Source organism: Parambassis ranga, chromosome 1, assembly GCF_900634625.1.
Source record: "Parambassis ranga chromosome 1, fParRan2.1, whole genome shotgun sequence".
Lineage (NCBI taxonomy): Eukaryota > Metazoa > Chordata > Actinopteri > Ambassidae > Parambassis > Parambassis ranga.
This window is the reverse complement of record NC_041022.1, coordinates 14037482-14054665: the sequence shown is the minus strand read 5'-3', so window position 1 is coordinate 14054665 and position 17184 is coordinate 14037482. Positions and strand designations below refer to the sequence as shown.

At 43.1% G+C, this 17184-nt stretch overlaps 1 protein-coding gene and 1 long non-coding RNA gene across 2 annotated transcripts; both read left to right on the top strand.

The window, feature by feature from the left end:
* The first annotated feature begins 457 nt into the window (after positions 1-457).
* LOC114438389 (uncharacterized) lies at positions 458-4665 on the top strand. The gene is made up of 7 exons (XM_028409696.1): positions 458-1550; positions 1914-2091; positions 2180-2317; positions 2507-2678; positions 3224-3375; positions 3530-3734; positions 4406-4665. Exons 1-7 carry the CDS (start codon positions 1304-1306, stop codon positions 4574-4576), a joined length of 1263 nt encoding a protein of 420 aa, XP_028265497.1. The 5' UTR covers positions 458-1303; the 3' UTR covers positions 4577-4665.
* A 1035-nt stretch (positions 4666-5700) lies between these two features.
* LOC114438406 (uncharacterized) lies at positions 5701-14042 on the top strand. The gene is made up of 3 exons (XR_003670975.1): positions 5701-6104; positions 12972-13143; positions 13700-14042. It is a non-coding gene; the product is annotated as an uncharacterized LOC114438406 (long non-coding RNA).
* Positions 14043-17184: the final 3142 nt, after the last annotated feature.

The following is a 17184-nucleotide window of genomic DNA, read 5'->3' as shown; positions in this document are numbered from 1 at the left end:
GATGTGTGACCCTCGACGTTTATTGTGCAGTAAACATGATTTAATGTGTGTTACCTGCTGCTGTTGATCTTATGAGCAGTTTAAACGTGGAAAATGACTCCTCCCTCTTTACATTGAGGAACATGCTCTGTGTGTTTGTGGCACATTTAGCAGCCGTGCATGTTGTCATTGTTGTAAAATAATGATTTTAGATGTGCAACATGATATGTCAGATGTTATACTCGGAGCACATATTAGCTGTTTCTGACTTAACGGTGTTGACACAAAGAATATCATCAAGCTGATTGGTTTGTAGATAAATATTGATTTTTGAATTGAAAAATAATAGCTAACTGTTGCACATCAAAGCGCGTTGCTATGATGTGTCATAGCAACGCGCTTTGATGTGTCACACGGGCACATATATATATATATATATATATATATATATAGAGCAGCTGAGAGTTTCTAAAGCTCATTGCAGCTGCAGCCTTCAGAGAGGTAAGACCACTTTTCGTTCTTGCTGAAACTTGATGTTACTGAGGACATTTACTTTGCTGACAGGGGGAGCTGTTCCTTAGTCACAATGTGTGTAGTTACGGTGTGACTTGCTGTAATGAACAAATGTAAAAACACTTCCTGTCTTAAACAGGATTTTCATCAGCTCTTTATTTTAGGGATGCACCGAAACTTTTCGGCCGAAAATGCATCCGCAGCACTAAAGCGTCTTCTAAGCAAATAGGTTGAGACGGACCGCGGAGTAAAAACATTGAAAAGTAAAAAGTACACTCGTCAGCACGCGTTTCACTGAGATCTGCACTTGATCGCGACGGTATTGATCCGCGTTATGATAATGAACGTTATGAAATGATCCAGGCCGCGTGGATGCGTAGAACCGCTTGGAATGAAATGTTTATTTATGCACTGGGCCTATTTAAATAAGATGTACACATAATGTACACATGAGTGGGGTCAAGCTAAGTTATTTTATTTTATATTGTGCATTGTTTGAATGTGCTAAACAAATATTTTCAATTGCTTTATGCTTTGAAACATTAATATTAGGTTGTGCATTTGCAGTGCCTTGATTTTAGTGAGGTTAGTACACAGGTATAGCTAGTCCTTGTGTACTCCATGTGTTTTGACTTGCCCTTAATTAGTATTGTATATTGTTGCATTGCTATATTCTTTCACTACACATGTTTATGGGCAAAAAACTTTTAATTTTAATTATTATAATAATGTTTGCTGGAATTAACTTCCATCAATCATTACAATAAATCTTCTAAACAGGCAATTGGAACAAAAATAGCTGCAAAGATCAATGGACACTCCGGTCTACAAACACCAAAAACAGAATATTAAAAATAAGATAAACAGGAGAGTCAAGCTGATGGTAATGTTACATGTTATGTTTTGCAGCAACACTGAGCAGAGCAGTGAACAAGGAAGCAACACGTGTTTGAAGTACAATAACTTCCAGGAGCACAGCGTAGCGCACGGACGAGAGACAAGACCGCAAGGGACGAGAACGACTGCTGTTTCACACACAGGACATCTCTGTCTTTACTGTGAGTAACACTTTAATTTAGATGTGTGTTTATTGTTTGTTTTGTTGTTGTTTTTTCACATTGTTATTTTCAGGCTTATGTTTTGGTCTTTGTTTTCCTCTATTATTTATATTCTGTCCCTTTAACTCAAACCTAATCTTAACATTTCATATATAAACCTTAAAATGACCTTCTTTGTTCGATAATGTTGGTTGTCAGCTGAAATGTCCGTCTGAGTTGTCTGTTCTGCACAGTGAGTGCTCAGGGAAGTGGTGTTTTTATTGCTACCATGAGAGTTTCTGCTCCTGCACACCCACTCTTAAACTTTGAGATAAATTTGTTAGCAACTTCAAGTGATGTTTTTTGTATGTTCTGTTTTTGCAGACATCATGAAGCGAGAAGTTGAAGCTGGAGTCGACTTCCTCAAGCGCCTGGCTATGATACATGGCAAGCTCGACAAAGTCAAAGCAGAATTGTTTGCAGAAAAGCTACAGAAGCTTTTATGTAAAAAATACCACAACCACTGGTACCCCGACTGTCCCAGCAAAGGCCAGGCTTATAGGTAAAAACCAGCAAATGATGAACACAGTGTAATGTAAACATTAAACTGAATGACATTAGAGAACACAATAACATTTTAACATCCGCAGATGCATCCGGATTAATAATGGAGTGCTCACTGACGAAGCTGTCCTAAAGGCATGCGAGGAGAGTAAGCTCACACCCAGAGACCTGGGACTTCCGGCTGAGGTCACGATCTGGATCGACCCCCTGGAGGTCTGTGCAAGGTGAGTCATTGGCTGAGCTGTTGGGGCAAAGAATGAACCACACACACACACAGACTTTCAGTAAACGGGAGGCATTTCTCTGTCTAGCCAAAAAGAGTCAGTCACCTCCAACATGCTTTCTGTGAAAACACATGTGAAAACACACAGGTTGTCAAAATGAGGTAATAATGATCTTCTCCCCTCTCACAGATCGAGAGAAAATGGCAGACCATTCACAGTAGCATGTTTTGATGAGGAAGAAGAGGAGGAGGAGGAAGGTGTACAGGGAGACCAGGATGACTCCTTCAACCTGTACACATCAGACTACCAGTCGGCTACTTCCTCAGACTGTGGCTCGACTGCATACAGCAACACAGAGCAGGTGAGCAGATGAGGCAGTCTCATCTACACCTTCAGCAGCCACAAATGCTCACTAGGGCATAAATGTGTAGTAACCTGCAGTGCCAACCACAACCACACTTATGGCCACATAGAAACAGCTGGAGATATTTCTGCCTTGGAAGATGAAAAATATAGCATAGTGTATGTGTTTGTATATATATATATATATATATATATATATATATATTAAAAACTAGGAAACACAGCATGACATCACAGGGGACAATGTAGTAGTTTGGAAGGAGAGTGAAAGTTTTTATGTAGCTAGCGCCCTCTTGTGGTAGTAAAGTATAGAACATGTAGAATCTGCTTGTTTTGCCTGGATTTGTCGGTTTATAAAATATGATCTTTTCCAAAAATAGTTGTGATAAACTACTTCATGGTTATCAGCTGAGCCAACTGTTTTAGTTTTGAATGTTTTTAGAAAACAAAGCGCCATCGGCTTCCTCTTATAGCAGCCATGTTTTAAAATCCTTACCATCCTGCTAACCTCTGGTTCTCCTCCCACTCTGTGTCTCTGCTCAGCTCCCCACCAGCCCCCAGTACTTCTACCCCTCAGCACCAGTTTGGCCCCAATACAACCAAGGTGTCCCGGTGTTCCTCCCCTCAGTGTGCGCCCCGCTGGCACCGCCACCTCAGACTCAGCAGGCCTGGGTCTACTACAGCTTGCCACAGCTGTAAGAATGAACCACACACACAGAGACATTTCAGTAAACGGGAGGCATTTCTCTGTCTAGCCAAGAATTATGAGTCAGTCACCTCCAATATGCTTTCTGTGAATACACACAGGTTGTCAAAATGAGGTAATAATGATCTTCTCCCCTCTCACAGATCGAGAGAAATAGGGGGACCAGGTGTACAGGGAGACCAGGATGACTCCTTAGACCTGTACACGTCAGACTACCACTCGGCTACTTCCTCAGACTGTGGCTCGACTGCATACAGCGACACAGAGGAGGAGGCCAAAGATGGTGAGACGGAGGCAGAGCAGGAGAAAGAAGAGGCAGAAGGCGACTTCTACTTAGTACCAAACGAGGTAAAATATGTCAGAAATATGGTACTTTTTTTCTCTTTTTTTGGAATGAGGAGCATCTGTTGGGACTTTACAGAATCTATGTTATAGTTTCATGTACCCTTTGATTACCAGTGTAGGCGAGGCAGTCTCATCTACACCTTCCAGCAGCCACAAATGCTCACTAGGGCATAACTATGTAGTAACCTGCAGTGCCAACCACAACCACAGATTCTTCCTGTTTGAGGAGGCTACTGAACTTTCTTTTAGATTATATTATTTGTGGCCACATAGAAACAGCTGGAGATATTTCTGCCTTGGAAGATGAAAAATATAGTATAGTGTGTGTGTATATATTAAAAACTAGGAAACACAGCATGACATCACTGGGGACAATGTAGTAGTTTGGAAGGAGAGTGAAAGTTTTTATGTAGCTAGCGCCCTCTTGTGGTAGTAAAGTATAGAACATGTAGAATCTGCTTGTTTTGCCTGGATTTGTCGGTTTATAAAATATGATCTTTTCCAAAAATAGTTGTGATAAACTACTTCATGGTTATCAGCTGAGCCAACTGTTTTAGTTTTGAATGTTTTTAGAAAACAAAGCGCCATCTGCTTCCTCTTATAGCAGCTATGTTTTAAAATCCTTACCATCCTGCTAACCTCTGGTTCTCCTCCCACTCTGTGTCTCTGCTCAGCTCCCCACCAGCCTCCAGTACTTCTTCCACTCAACACCAGTTTGGCCCCAATACAACCAAGGTGTCCCGGTGTTCCTCCCCTCAGTGTGCGCCCCGCTGGTACCGCCACCTCAGACTCAGCAGGCCTGGGTCTACTACAGCTTGCCACAGCCGTCTCCAGTTCGAAAATAAAATGTGTTCTGTTTTTCATTGAAATATTGCTCTAAAATTTTTAAGTTGTTAAAAGTGTTGTTTTGTTTTCGTAAATAAAATGTGTTCTATTTTTCATTGAAATATTGCTCGTTAAAATGTTTAATTTGTTAAAAGTGTTTTTTTGTTTGTTGTAAATAAAATGTGTTCTGTTAAAAAAAATCTACATTTGCAGCTTCGTCGTTTAAAGTATGAATATCTGCAGTTTATGCCACTTTGAAGTGTCTGTGCTCAGTTTGCTCTAGTCTGACCAGCCTTATCCAAACCTGTGCCTGTACTTAGAGGCGTTGATTCTGTGAATCTGTGGAAGCGCATCACGCATATGACGAGCCACACACACCCAGCACACACAAAGACTTCTTTTGACGCACAGTCTTAAAATAATAAGTTATGCAAATAAGAGTACATCTGCACACAAGCCCTCATCTGAACTGCAAAAGAGAAGCCAAGTTTGGCCACACTGGTATACAATGGGCTGCATAAAGTTTGATATATAAATGTTTGACCAGTCTTTTGAAAAGGTCACATTTCTATTCAATAATCCAATACCACAACCGCTATCAACAGCATTGATCCCAGCTAAATATTTGGTGAGTGCATGGAGAGTCTAAGATACAAGTTATAGATGTTGTATTGATTATGGTTGACTATTAAAGACCATCAGGTCATTGTAGGAGTGTAGGAACCTGCAGTGTAGTTTAGGTTAGATCTGTGGATGTGTTGTGATATCATTAAGTGCCATTAAAACAGGACACAGACAGTTGCTCCCAGATTTCCTGTGTGTTGCTTTATTTGTGGTGATCTAAAAAAGCTCAACTGCATTAAGGAAATGGACAACATTACAGAAAAGCTGTGTAGATCCCTTGAGGTGAAACTTTTATGAGCTTGGCTCATTATATGCCAATTTACCGGTACTTATTATATGAGGGATGATCCCCGGTTTAAGAGTATCCATGTTAAAGCCGGTGGACAGCTTATTGCAGGTATGATGCTAGCCTCCAGCTTTACTGTAAGAATGCAATAACGGGACGTGTTCCGGAGCCCCCTCACCATCTCTGTCTGTCCTGTGTCTTTCCTGTCTGACATCCCCCGCAGAGATTCCTTCCTGCGCGTTCACGTCTCCTGAATGCGCGGCAGCAGCGGTGGCTGAAGACAGCAGCGTCAGCCGCTCACGCAGTCCGCCGAACAAGAATCGTTATTTTTAGCGCCTGGTTCGTGTTGCAGTGTTTTTTTTCTCCATCTCAGCGCCACGTTGAGCAGCGAGAGCGCTACGCTACTGACCGAGCGTGGAGTTGCAGGTCAGTAGAAAGCGAGGAAGAAGATAACGGACCGAGAGCGTGGAGGGGAACACTTCCACTACCACACGGACAGCCGAGCAGCTTTAACCGTATCACTGCCGCCACAGTTTGGTTAAACGGCCTGCCCGGAGATGGCTAGCCCGCGGGAACAGGAGCAGCTGGAGCCGAACCATCCCGAACCAGCCTGTCAGGAGGCTCAAAAATGGATCGAGGTAAGAGATGGGACCGTCCGGGGCCCGCTGCCACAATACGGCAGGGACAGAAATGGGTCATACTGTCACATACTATGACCGGGTATAAAAATACACGGTCCTACAGCACCGGTGCGTCGTCACCTGTTGTGGGGACTATGCAGTGTCGGGTTACCGTGTGTGGACAACAGTTCTGCTGCATGCGGGAGCAGCCGTGCTAAAAGTTTTCATGCATGCTGCGCTCTTTAATGAAGCTTGAACAATAACCTTCAGCACTGTGGAGACTTTTAACGCCGCTCAGACTAGAAACATAACGATAAAATGTGCAGTAGCGTTCATGAACTGTCCGTCTGAGGAGCCTGGTTTCTACTCGTTAGCAGGAGAAACGCCCCCCTTTTCAGGCGCGAGGGGATTCCGGTTGCCATGGTTATGAAACCGGGCCAGCGTTCACGCACGAGATGCTACACTGTACCAACTCATCGCATCTGATGAGATTATCATGTGTGCTTTGCTCCATCGCGTCCACCCTCATCTGACCGGCTGAAACGCCGCTCTCCATAAGCCTGAGCGGTGAATCATGATTTGCTGCGTTATGACCTATTTTTGCTTCCCCCGCAGCTCTGTCCCTGCTTTAGCCGCCATAGCTACCTGCCTGCTGCCAGAAACAACCTCAGACTGAAGAAAGAAATGTTTGGAGGCACAACTTAATGTTTCTTTTATGTCAAGGTTTTTGGCCTTAGCTTTAACACCTGGCTGTGCTTTCACAGGGCTTCTGTCTGTCCTTGCCAGTCCACTAGAAACACATACACATTTTTATTACAATGCAAACACAGTGTCCAAAAAAATGCACTAATATTACTGTTACTTGCTGTATTACAGCAAGCATGAAAATGAATCTTCACTGAGGTCCTACGGTTAGGAGTGGATGACACGCAGATTAAAGGCACAAAGCTACTTTTAGACATTTCCACCACACAAACACATCATTGTAACAGCCTTCCAATGAAACTGCCAAAGTGATGGATGTGAGACGTCAAGAAGAAATGATCCCTATCATCAGATCAGAGTACAGAATATACAACACAACAGTGTGTCACATTTTGTGAAGCAGCTGAGTGAGGCAATGCTTTAAGCAGCATGGTTAGAGTGTTTTAGGTTTGACGAAGGCCATTGAAGACAAGTGAGAAGCCACCTTTCCCCTTTTTAATACACATATTTTATTTATAAAGATGGCATAGATTGTTTACTGACATGCTTTTAGGGACAGTCCTGAGTTTAGGGTGACTTTTCAGATGTCAACAGAACTATTGGCTGCACCAGGAACAGCAACACAATCTGCAGCAATGAAAATGTTTGAAAACATCTTATAGTGGAACAAACTAACCACACTGACCTAATGGTTGTTTAATAAGGTCTTTCTTCTAATAATTTATTTGAAATGTTTTATAATAACATTCCACTGAAGTGTATTGCACCCAATCAGTGTCTACAGATAAGACTAAAATCCAATCCAAGATTAAACATGCATCCAGTCAGGTTTTGAAATGCTTTGTTTAACAGAGTGGTTCCTAATCTGAGGTCAGGACACCCACAGAGCCCACAAGATAAGTCAGAGTGGTTTCATAATGATTAACTGGATAGGAAAGTAAAAGAACATGTTCTTCTAGGCATGTCTATCTATCTATCATGATCATTTTTAGAGGAGAGTCAATCCCGTCGCAGTTCAGATGTGTCTGTGTCCCACATACAGTATGTAAGACAATCAAAGTTATCAACATGTATAAAATGTCTTTTTCCATGTGTAGGAGCCTTATGAACCAGTTTATTGTAATGTGATTTGACATTGACATTTAAGACTAGTAATTTGGGTTTTGATATTATTTAAGTAAGAAGTAAGCAATGTGCATGATTATAATTAGGGATGTCCCGATCCGATGATCGGAAATCGGGCCCGATTACGTGATTTCAGACTCGATCGGAATCGGCTGTTACCTCCCGATCAGGACTCGGATATATATTTATTAGGACTCTCAAAGTTAACGCCTTCTGTGCAGGGTGGCTATGACTAGGCCTGTCACGATAAACAATAAATCAATTAATTGCACGATAAATTAAATGGGCTCGATAAGTTTTTCGGCCGTGATAAATTACATTTGCATGCTGGTTTGTTTTCCTCTCTTTCTCTCTCTCTCTCCCTCTCGCTGCCGAAGAGACTGGATGACAAAAGGCGTCACTCCGGTGCGTCGTAGCGTATAAAGACTTTATATGGCCCGTGGCTTCTGTCTTAAAATGTGTCAAATCAACAGGTAGTTCTTATTTTTTAACTCATTGTGTAACGTTTACGGGATGTTCTGAGCAGACCACGGTCAGCTCGCTGTCTGCGTCGCCACGGTGCGTCACAGCGCTGCAGGGCTTGGACGTTACAGCAACGCAGAGAGCTGTGAAGCTGCACAACACCGTTTCAACACTTTGCCACAATTCACCACGACACTAAACATGCTCATGTATAGAACCTGCTCTCAGACAGAGTCCGTGTTGTACGAGTGAAGTTCTCTGCCTTCTCACTGGCGGCACTCGCTGCAGCGCCACCCAGTCTAGTCCTCTTGCCCAGTCCTCTTGTTCCATCTCTGCTGTCAGTTTCTATGTGTTTCTGTCTACATGGTGGCATTTATAAAATTCACTGCAGCTGTCTGCAGCGGCCTGATGCGCATACACACATGCAAACGCGTGCGCACACAAGCACATGTGCATACAGGTGAGCCCACTCCCAGAGAGTGGTGTTGTTTGGCTCTGTTGCTCATGACGTGCTAGTTGGTTTGACTTAACTCCATTGACTATGCTCAGATAAGCCATGGTAATAGGCCTACCACTACTCATAATGATAATATCAACATTAATATTAATATCATTAATAATAACAATAATAATAATAATAATAATGTTGATGATTGGGGCCTTTAAGTGTTAAATGTTCTTTAGAAATTAAAGTTTATTGATCTTATGGAGAATCTTGAAAGTATCGGATCGGGACTCGGTATCGGCAGATACTCAAAATCAAATGACTCGGACTCGGACTCAAAGGCAAAAAAACCTGATCGGGACATCCCTAATTATAATTCAGTCAAATTTATACGATTGTTATTAGTTACATGGTCAGAAGAAAATAGGGCGTGTAGGTTAACGAGAGGAAGGAGGGGCGGATGGCGTAGGAGTTAAGGAGATTCAGGTAGGAGTAGTGAGGCTATAGGAGCCAAGAGGAGCGCACGGTTTTCTGACCGTGTGGTGGGATGTGATACCGTGAGGTGAGTGTGAGAAAGTGGAGGATAAGACAAGCCAAGTTAAGTTTACGTTACATTTTTGTGGAGCTGGCAAGCAGCAAGTTATTTTTTGGCTTTGTTGGATCCGTGTTTTGTTCATGAGTTTAATAAAAACAAGAGAAGAAATCACTGTGGAGGACACATCCTTTTTTTTATACACGCGTAAGCCATAAGCTCCAGAGGAAGGTTTCACTGGAAAACCTAAACATTAGTCAGAAAACCTTAAGTCTTCCTTACGATGAAAGAGGACCTGTGGAGCAGACACGGCTCGTGAGGAGAAGGACTGCTTTGGTGGGAAAAGAGAGCATCCCGGTAAGACGTCTGTGCAAGCTAGCACGATGGAAGAGGAGCTAGCGTGTGGAAAGAGGGAGCCGAAGATGACAGAGAAAGCTGTGGAGGAAAAGGTGCGTCGTTTAACCCAGTCGAGGAAGGCTAAGCTGGGTCATCTTACCAGCCAGGCTAATGATTTTGAATGGCTAATGGAAGATGATGCTAACGTAAACATAGTTAAACAGAAGTTACGTATTGACTATCAGGATTCTCTAGCCGAGTTTTGCAAGATAAATGATGCATTAGCAAATTTGCTATGTAAAGAGGAGCTGGAAATGGATCAGAGTTCACGGTTTGAGCCTTAGGCCCCGTTCACACTGGGGAAAAAATGTGGCTTAAGCAGGATTTGGCCGCATCCAGATCAATCCAGATGTGTTTTTTTCCGAGTGTGAACACCTCCAATCCGGCTGAATCCAGTTTGATTTCAAGCCGGCTAGATCAACCCTCGAGAGGTGGATCTAACGGGGCCTAAGTTACTGCGCGCTCGCGGAACTATGCAACAAGTGGAGATGTGGATACAGGCAGCAGAGGTTCGTGTCAACAAGCTAAAGAGTGTGATGCGGGCGTACAGCCGACAGATAGTGTGTCGCTGGTTTCAGTTGCTAAAAGCTACCGGAGCAGACAACGTAGCTCAGCTGTTGGGAGTGACACATCCAGCGGGTCCAGCGCTTCCTCTGCACGGCTTAAGGCTGAGGTAGAGAGAGCAGCATTACTTGCAAAGGCTGCAGCTCTTAAGCAAAAGCAAGATCTGGAACGGCAAGAAGCCGAGCTGAAATAAAAAAGAGAGGCTTTGGATTTGCAAACTGCCATTGCAGCATCAGATGCAAAACTCAAAGTTTTGGAAAATTATGAGAGTGAACGCCTCTCACATGTGAGTGCACATGGTGGAACTAGAGAGTTTGAGATGCAAGCCGTTATCTGTGAGTGAAAATCCAGTTAACAACATGGAGAAAAGACATGATGAAGTTAGGCCAGTGCAACCTCTGACTGCTGCGTTATCACAATCCAGCGGTGGCCTTCTAACAGACAACCATACTATGGAGTCTCTCTGCAATGTTATGGCACAACAGAATGGCATAACAGAGCTAATGATAAAGCAACAAAGAATGATGACATTGCCCAAGCTGGGCATTCCTACATTCAGTGGTGACCCTCTGGATTACCATTCCTTTGTTAGAGCCTTCGAACATGGAGGGGAATCTCGCACTGAAAGCTATAAAGACTGTCTCTATTATTTAGAACAGTTCATAGGTGGACAGCCAAGAGAGCTAATAAAGAGTTGCCTGCACATGAAGCCAGAAACGGGTTACCAAAGAGCCAAACAGCTACTCAAAGAGCACTTTGGAAACAACTACAAAATAGCAGTAGCCTACATGAACAAAGTGATGGACTGGGCATCTATCAGACCAGAAGATGCAGAGTCGCTTAATGCTTTCTCACTCTTCCTCACTGCCTGCTGCAACACCATGTCTGAGGTGAGTTACATGGAGGAACTGGATTTGAAGGCTATTGTAGCAAAGCTTCCTCAAGCTGCGAGAAAGGTGGAGAAATGTTGTATATGCCATACAAGAGGACTGTGACAGGAGAGTCAAGTTTAAGGATTTAGCTGAGTTTGTGCACAAACAAGCTAAAGTTGCTCTTCATCCAGTTTTTGGAGACATAAAGGATCATCCTACAGCTAAAACATCCTCAGCTAAACTGAACCACCACCAGGAGCGGAAAAAAGGCATAACCAGGAAGTCATTCACCACCAGTGCTGTGAAACTGGAAAAGAAAGATACAGGATGGGCTGAATTCTCAACTCCTGCCTCAACACCGACCTGTCTCTTCTGCAAAGGTGAGCATGTCTTAGAGACTTGTAGCAAGCTTAAAGGCAAACCTCACAAAGAGAAATTGGAATTCTTGAGAAGCAAAGGACTTTGTTTTAGCTGTCTCAAGCATGGACACATGAGTAAAATGTGCAAGGCAAAGTTGAGCTGTGAGGAGTGTTCTTTAGTACATCCCACACTTCTGCACATAAAGAAGAAGGACACAGAGACTAATGAAACAAAAGGCACAGATAACACTAACAGCCAGACAGTTGCAAGTGCATTCCTTTGTGCTCATTCTAAGGCTCATGAACAGACTGGGGCCGGAGAAGATGACTGTATACTTGCAATAGTCCCGGTCCAAGTGAAGTCCAAGGTGGGGAGTGAGATACTTCAGACATATGCATTCCTGGACCCAGGCAGTTCAGCGACCGTTTGTACTGAGGCCTTGATGAATGACTTAAAGCTTAGCGGACGAAAGGCAAGCATGTTGCTAAAAACCATGAATGACGAGAAACCTGTCAGTACTTGCATGGTAGCTGGCCTGGAGGTCAGCAGTTTGTCTGATGACGAGTTTATAGGTCTGCCAAATGCTTTCACACACAAAACGATTCCTGTAGGAAAGGAAAATATACAAGGTCAAAGGGATCTAGAAAGGTGGCCTTACCTTCAAGGAATTGAACTGCCTGAGATTGAAGCTGATATTGGATTGCTCTTTGGAGCAAATCCACCGAAAGCCATGGAACCGTGTGAAGTGGTGCACAGCATTGGTCATGGGCCGTACGCTGTGAAGACCAAGCTTGGGTGGACCATCAACAGACCTCTGAGAGAATGCTGCAGGGGCACAGGTGAAAGAAAACCTACCAAGACCATGGCAAATCGTATTTCGGTGGTTGGTTTAGAGAGCATGTGGCTTCAGCAGTTTCGATTGGATTTCCCAGAGGGAGGAAAACACGAGGAAGTGGAAATGTCCAAAGAGGACCATCAGTTCATGGATATGGTCACAGAATCTGTGAAATTAGTAGATGGATATTATGTTGTATGTTTGCCTGTGAAAGACAAGATGGGAAACATGCAAAACAATCGAACGATGGCTGAGCAGCGAACACAAAGTTTGTCCCACCAGCCCCCAGTACTTCTACCACTCAACACCAGTTTGTTACCCATACAACCAAGGTATCCCGGTGTTCCTCCCCGCAGTGTGCGACCCCCCCCAGCACCACCACCTCAGACTCAGCAGGCCTTGGGCTACTACAGCTTGCCACAGCTGTAAGAATGAACCACACACACAGACGTTTCAGTAAACGGGAGGCATTTCTCTGTCTAGCCAAGAATTATGAGTCCGTCACCTCCAATATGCTTTCTGTGAAACCACATGTGAAAACACACAGGTTGTCAAAATGAGGTAATAATGATCTTCTCCCCTCTCACAGATTGAGAGAAAATGGCGGATCATTCACAGTAGAATGGTTTGACGAGGAAGAAGAGGAGGAGGAGGAAGGTGTACAGGGAGACCAGGATGACTCCTTAAACCTGTACACATCAGACTACCACTCGGCTACTTCCTCAGACTGTGGCTCTACTGCATACAGCGACACAGAGCAGGTGAGCAGATGAGGCAGTCTCATCTACACCTTCAGCAGCCACAAATGCTCACTAGGGCATAACTATGTAGTAACCTGCAGTGCCAACCACAGATTCTTCCTGTTTGAGGAGGCTACTGAACTTTCTTTTAGATTATATTATTTGTGGCCACATAGAAACAGCTGGAGATATTTCTGCCTTGGAAGATGAAAAATATAGTATAGTGTGTGCATATATATTAAAAACTAGGAAACACAGCATGACATCACTGGGGAAAATGTAGTAGTTTGGAAAGAGCATGAACGTGTTTATGTAGCTAGCACCATCTTGTGGTAGTAAAGTATAGAACATGTAGAATCTGCTTGTTTAGCCTGGATTTGTCGGTTTATATAATACGATCTTTTCCAAAAATAGTTGTGATAAACTACTTCATGGTTATCATTTGAGCCAACTGTTTTAGGTTTGAATGTTTTTAGAAAACAAAGCGCCATCTGCTTCCTCTTATAGCAGCCATGTTTAAAAATCCTTACCATCCTGCTAACCTCTGGTTCTCCTCCCACTCTGTGTCTCTGCTCAGCTCCCCACCAGCCTCCAGTACTTCTTCCACTCAACACCAGTTTGGCCCCAGTACAGTTTGGCGCCACCTCAGACTCAGCAGGTCTTTGGCTACTACAGCACATCTTGACACAGCCGTCTCCAGAGTTGATCCTGCCTCAGGCCTTCCTGCAGCCATCAGGACCTGAAGAGTTAGGCTGCCTCCCACTGAGCCATGTGACATTAATCTTTGTAAAATGTGATTAAGGGTTTTTAATCTACTGTAGCTAGAGTACCTATATCTCTATATTAAGATTTTTTTACTGAACTGCTTGTAAATAGTTTGACACACACTTTCAAACCTTACTATTTCAGTTGTGATTTATTTTGCCACCAGTCGATGGCACTCATGTCACACCTGTTATGAAATGTGATGTTTTTAATTTGTTAAAAGTGTTGTTTTGTTTTTGTAAATAAAATGTGTTCTGTTAAAAAAATCTACAATTGCAGCTTCGTCGTTTAAAGTATGAATATTTATCTTCCAATGAATTTGCCAAAGTGATGGATGTGAGACGTCAAGAAGAAATGATCCCCATCATCAGATCAGATTACAGAGTATACAACACAACAGTGTGACCACACTGACCTAATGGTTGTTTAATAACGTCTTTCTTCTAATACTTTATTTGAGAAGAAGTTGGATTCTTAGTGTCAGGGGGCACAAACATGATCCACTGAGCAGTTTCCCTCTCACCCTCTGCCCTCTCCTCTACTCTCCTTAGTCTGGCTCATACTGGTAATATCGTCTCATAATCTGTGTTTATTGTCTTCCTCATAGTTTTGTGCCTCTCTCTTGCTCTCACTCTGCAGGTCTCAAGACCTGCATACTGACCTGCAGTCTGACGATATATATAGATATCCATTATAATATAATCACTGTTTGATCTTGCTTGTCATGTTTGCTCTGTACTGTATCATGTTTACTGCATGTTTGCTCCTCTCTCTCTCTCTCTCCTTCATCCTCTCTGTCCTGTCTCCCTCTTCTTCTCCTCCTCTACCCGGCTGACTAGCAGCAGGACTGGTTCTTCCTTAAGTTGACCGGTCCTGCTCAAGGTTTCTTCCTCTTAAAGGGATTTTTTCCCTGCCACGGTGCTCTTAGGGGGGTTCGGGTTCTGGGTCTGGTTCTGGGTTTTAGAGGCCACAGGAGAGTCAATCCCGTCCCAGTTCAGATGTCTGTGTCCCACATACAGTATGTAAGATAATCAAAGTTATCAACATGTATAAAATCTCTTTTTCCATGGAGAGTAATGACCCATTTAGTTGAAATATGAATATGCACTGATAATCTTCTAGCAGGATTGAAACAGTTAACAGCTGTTGATAAAGTTGGATCTTTCATAACCTGAAGTCATTCCTTGTGTAAATTTCAGTGCTCCTGTACTGTTGAGTTTGTGTTAATCTAAGTAGATGTTGTATGCCCATGTTACCGTACCTTACATTATATTACCTAAATCACTGGCGTTGTGATATTTAATTTGTAATGGCGGCTTTGTGCTTGTTAGAAATGCTGAGTCAGCCAGTTTGTGGGCATGGGAGCCACCTAGTGGTTATTTAGCAGAATGTTCAGCAATCGGCTAACTTTTAATATTGAAAATACCATAGGGAAAAGTTTGAAATTTGTGCCATTGCGTTATAGTTTGTTTATGAAATGTGATTGGGTTCCCCCCCACTCCAGGCAATCTGTGATGCCCACAATGAGGTTGCAGCACAGGGCCAATGTCGGGTAAGCCACCACATCAGCATCTGTTAATGGAAACACTGAGATCTTACAAATGTTCCACTCAGCACATATTAAAAATACTTTGTACTCATATGCCTCATGGACGCCTCCCTGGGGAGGGGCATGTCCCATTGGGAGGAGGCCCCGGGGAGAGACAGTCTCTCGGCTGGCCTTTGAACGCATCGGGATTCCCCCAGAGGAGCTGGGGGAAGTGTCTGGTGAGAGGGAAGTCTGGGTGTCCCTGCTAAGACTGCTGCCCCCGCGACCCGGCCCCGGATAAGCGGTTGACGATGGATGGATGGAATAATTGATTCATTGTTCAGAGCAGGCTTGCTGCCTTTTGATTGGTGTTGGTTGACATTCTGACATTCCTGAGGTTTTTTAAGGATGTTTGAATTTAATGTGATAGAGGATCACGGTCCTTATCTTTATTAGGTTCACTGCTGTTCTGAAAAATTAGGAAATGCACTTTATTTGGGAATGCCTTTTCAATCAATCCACAAATCTTTACTTACAATATTGATAAGGTGGTTCTATATGTTGGTTATTGTTGTGCAGTGCAGCGTGATTAGTACGTCTAGAAGGTGTTTACCTGTTTGCACTTTTCAAAACCTATGTTGCTGTAGCTATACTGTTAAAGCAGCTGTGGGAACTCAATAAAGCAGCAAAAATCTTTTTTTAAGTTCATGTTAAATGTGTTAAAACATAAGAAGAAGAAATAATAATTTAGTTAAAATGAGCTATTGTTTAATTTCTTACTTTATTTGAATGTTTATTTACAAAGCAAAGAGCAGAGGTCACATGGCCGGAAGTTAATTTACACCAAGGTATTATGGGTATGCTAACATGAATGCAATGTGATGCACGTTCTGAGAGAAAGCATATTCTACATGTGGTTCGACAGGCGCACACGTTTTCATGGTGTCAAAGACGGTGTCGGTTGTTTGGTTTTGAGGAGAGTGGAATAAAACCCTAAAAACATCTGTACGATGCATGGCCAATATTTATTCAAACCAGTGTAGCTACACAGCCTATAAACTTACTAGTGTCTTCTGCTGTGTTTGTTAGGAGAAAGTAGTCTTGAGCTTGCAGGGTAATCTTTATTCTAAGCCCTATTAAAATATTCTAGAGCTGCAATGACAATTTTCTGTTATTTTAATCTTAAACTCGACCTCTTTTCTTGCACCAGGATTAATGCTTGGTAACATCTGTACTGCTACTCTGTATCTAGCCAGCATCCCAAGTGAGACTCTTTGTCACATAAGGTGATGAAGTGGTTTAACCCCCTGTAGCTCTCAGCTTGGCTGCTTTCTAGCTATAAAAGGCTGAAACATGAGAAGAAGTGTTGTCAATACACAAGCAGTAATCCTAAAGCGGAGGGATCCTCCTCCTCTAACCACTCCTTCTGTGCAAACACATCAGCTAATAGCACTACACAATCCACTACTTTTCCTTTAATGCAAAGCTACAGGAACTTCAGGGGCGGTATATGTGAAGGAAAAGTTGGTTGTCCTGATGATAACATCCCCCATATCCAAAATGTCCAGAATGACAGACAAACAGCACAGGTTACAATGCTGACGCCTCAAATCACACTTAATATGTGTTGAGAAAGATGGCACTGACCAATATTTTACCCATAGACACTCAGCAGAACTCTCACAAAATGCATCTGTCTATCTAGACAGACAGATAGAATGGGTTCAACTAGCAGAGCATGCGCGGGAGATCACCCTCTGACCTGACCG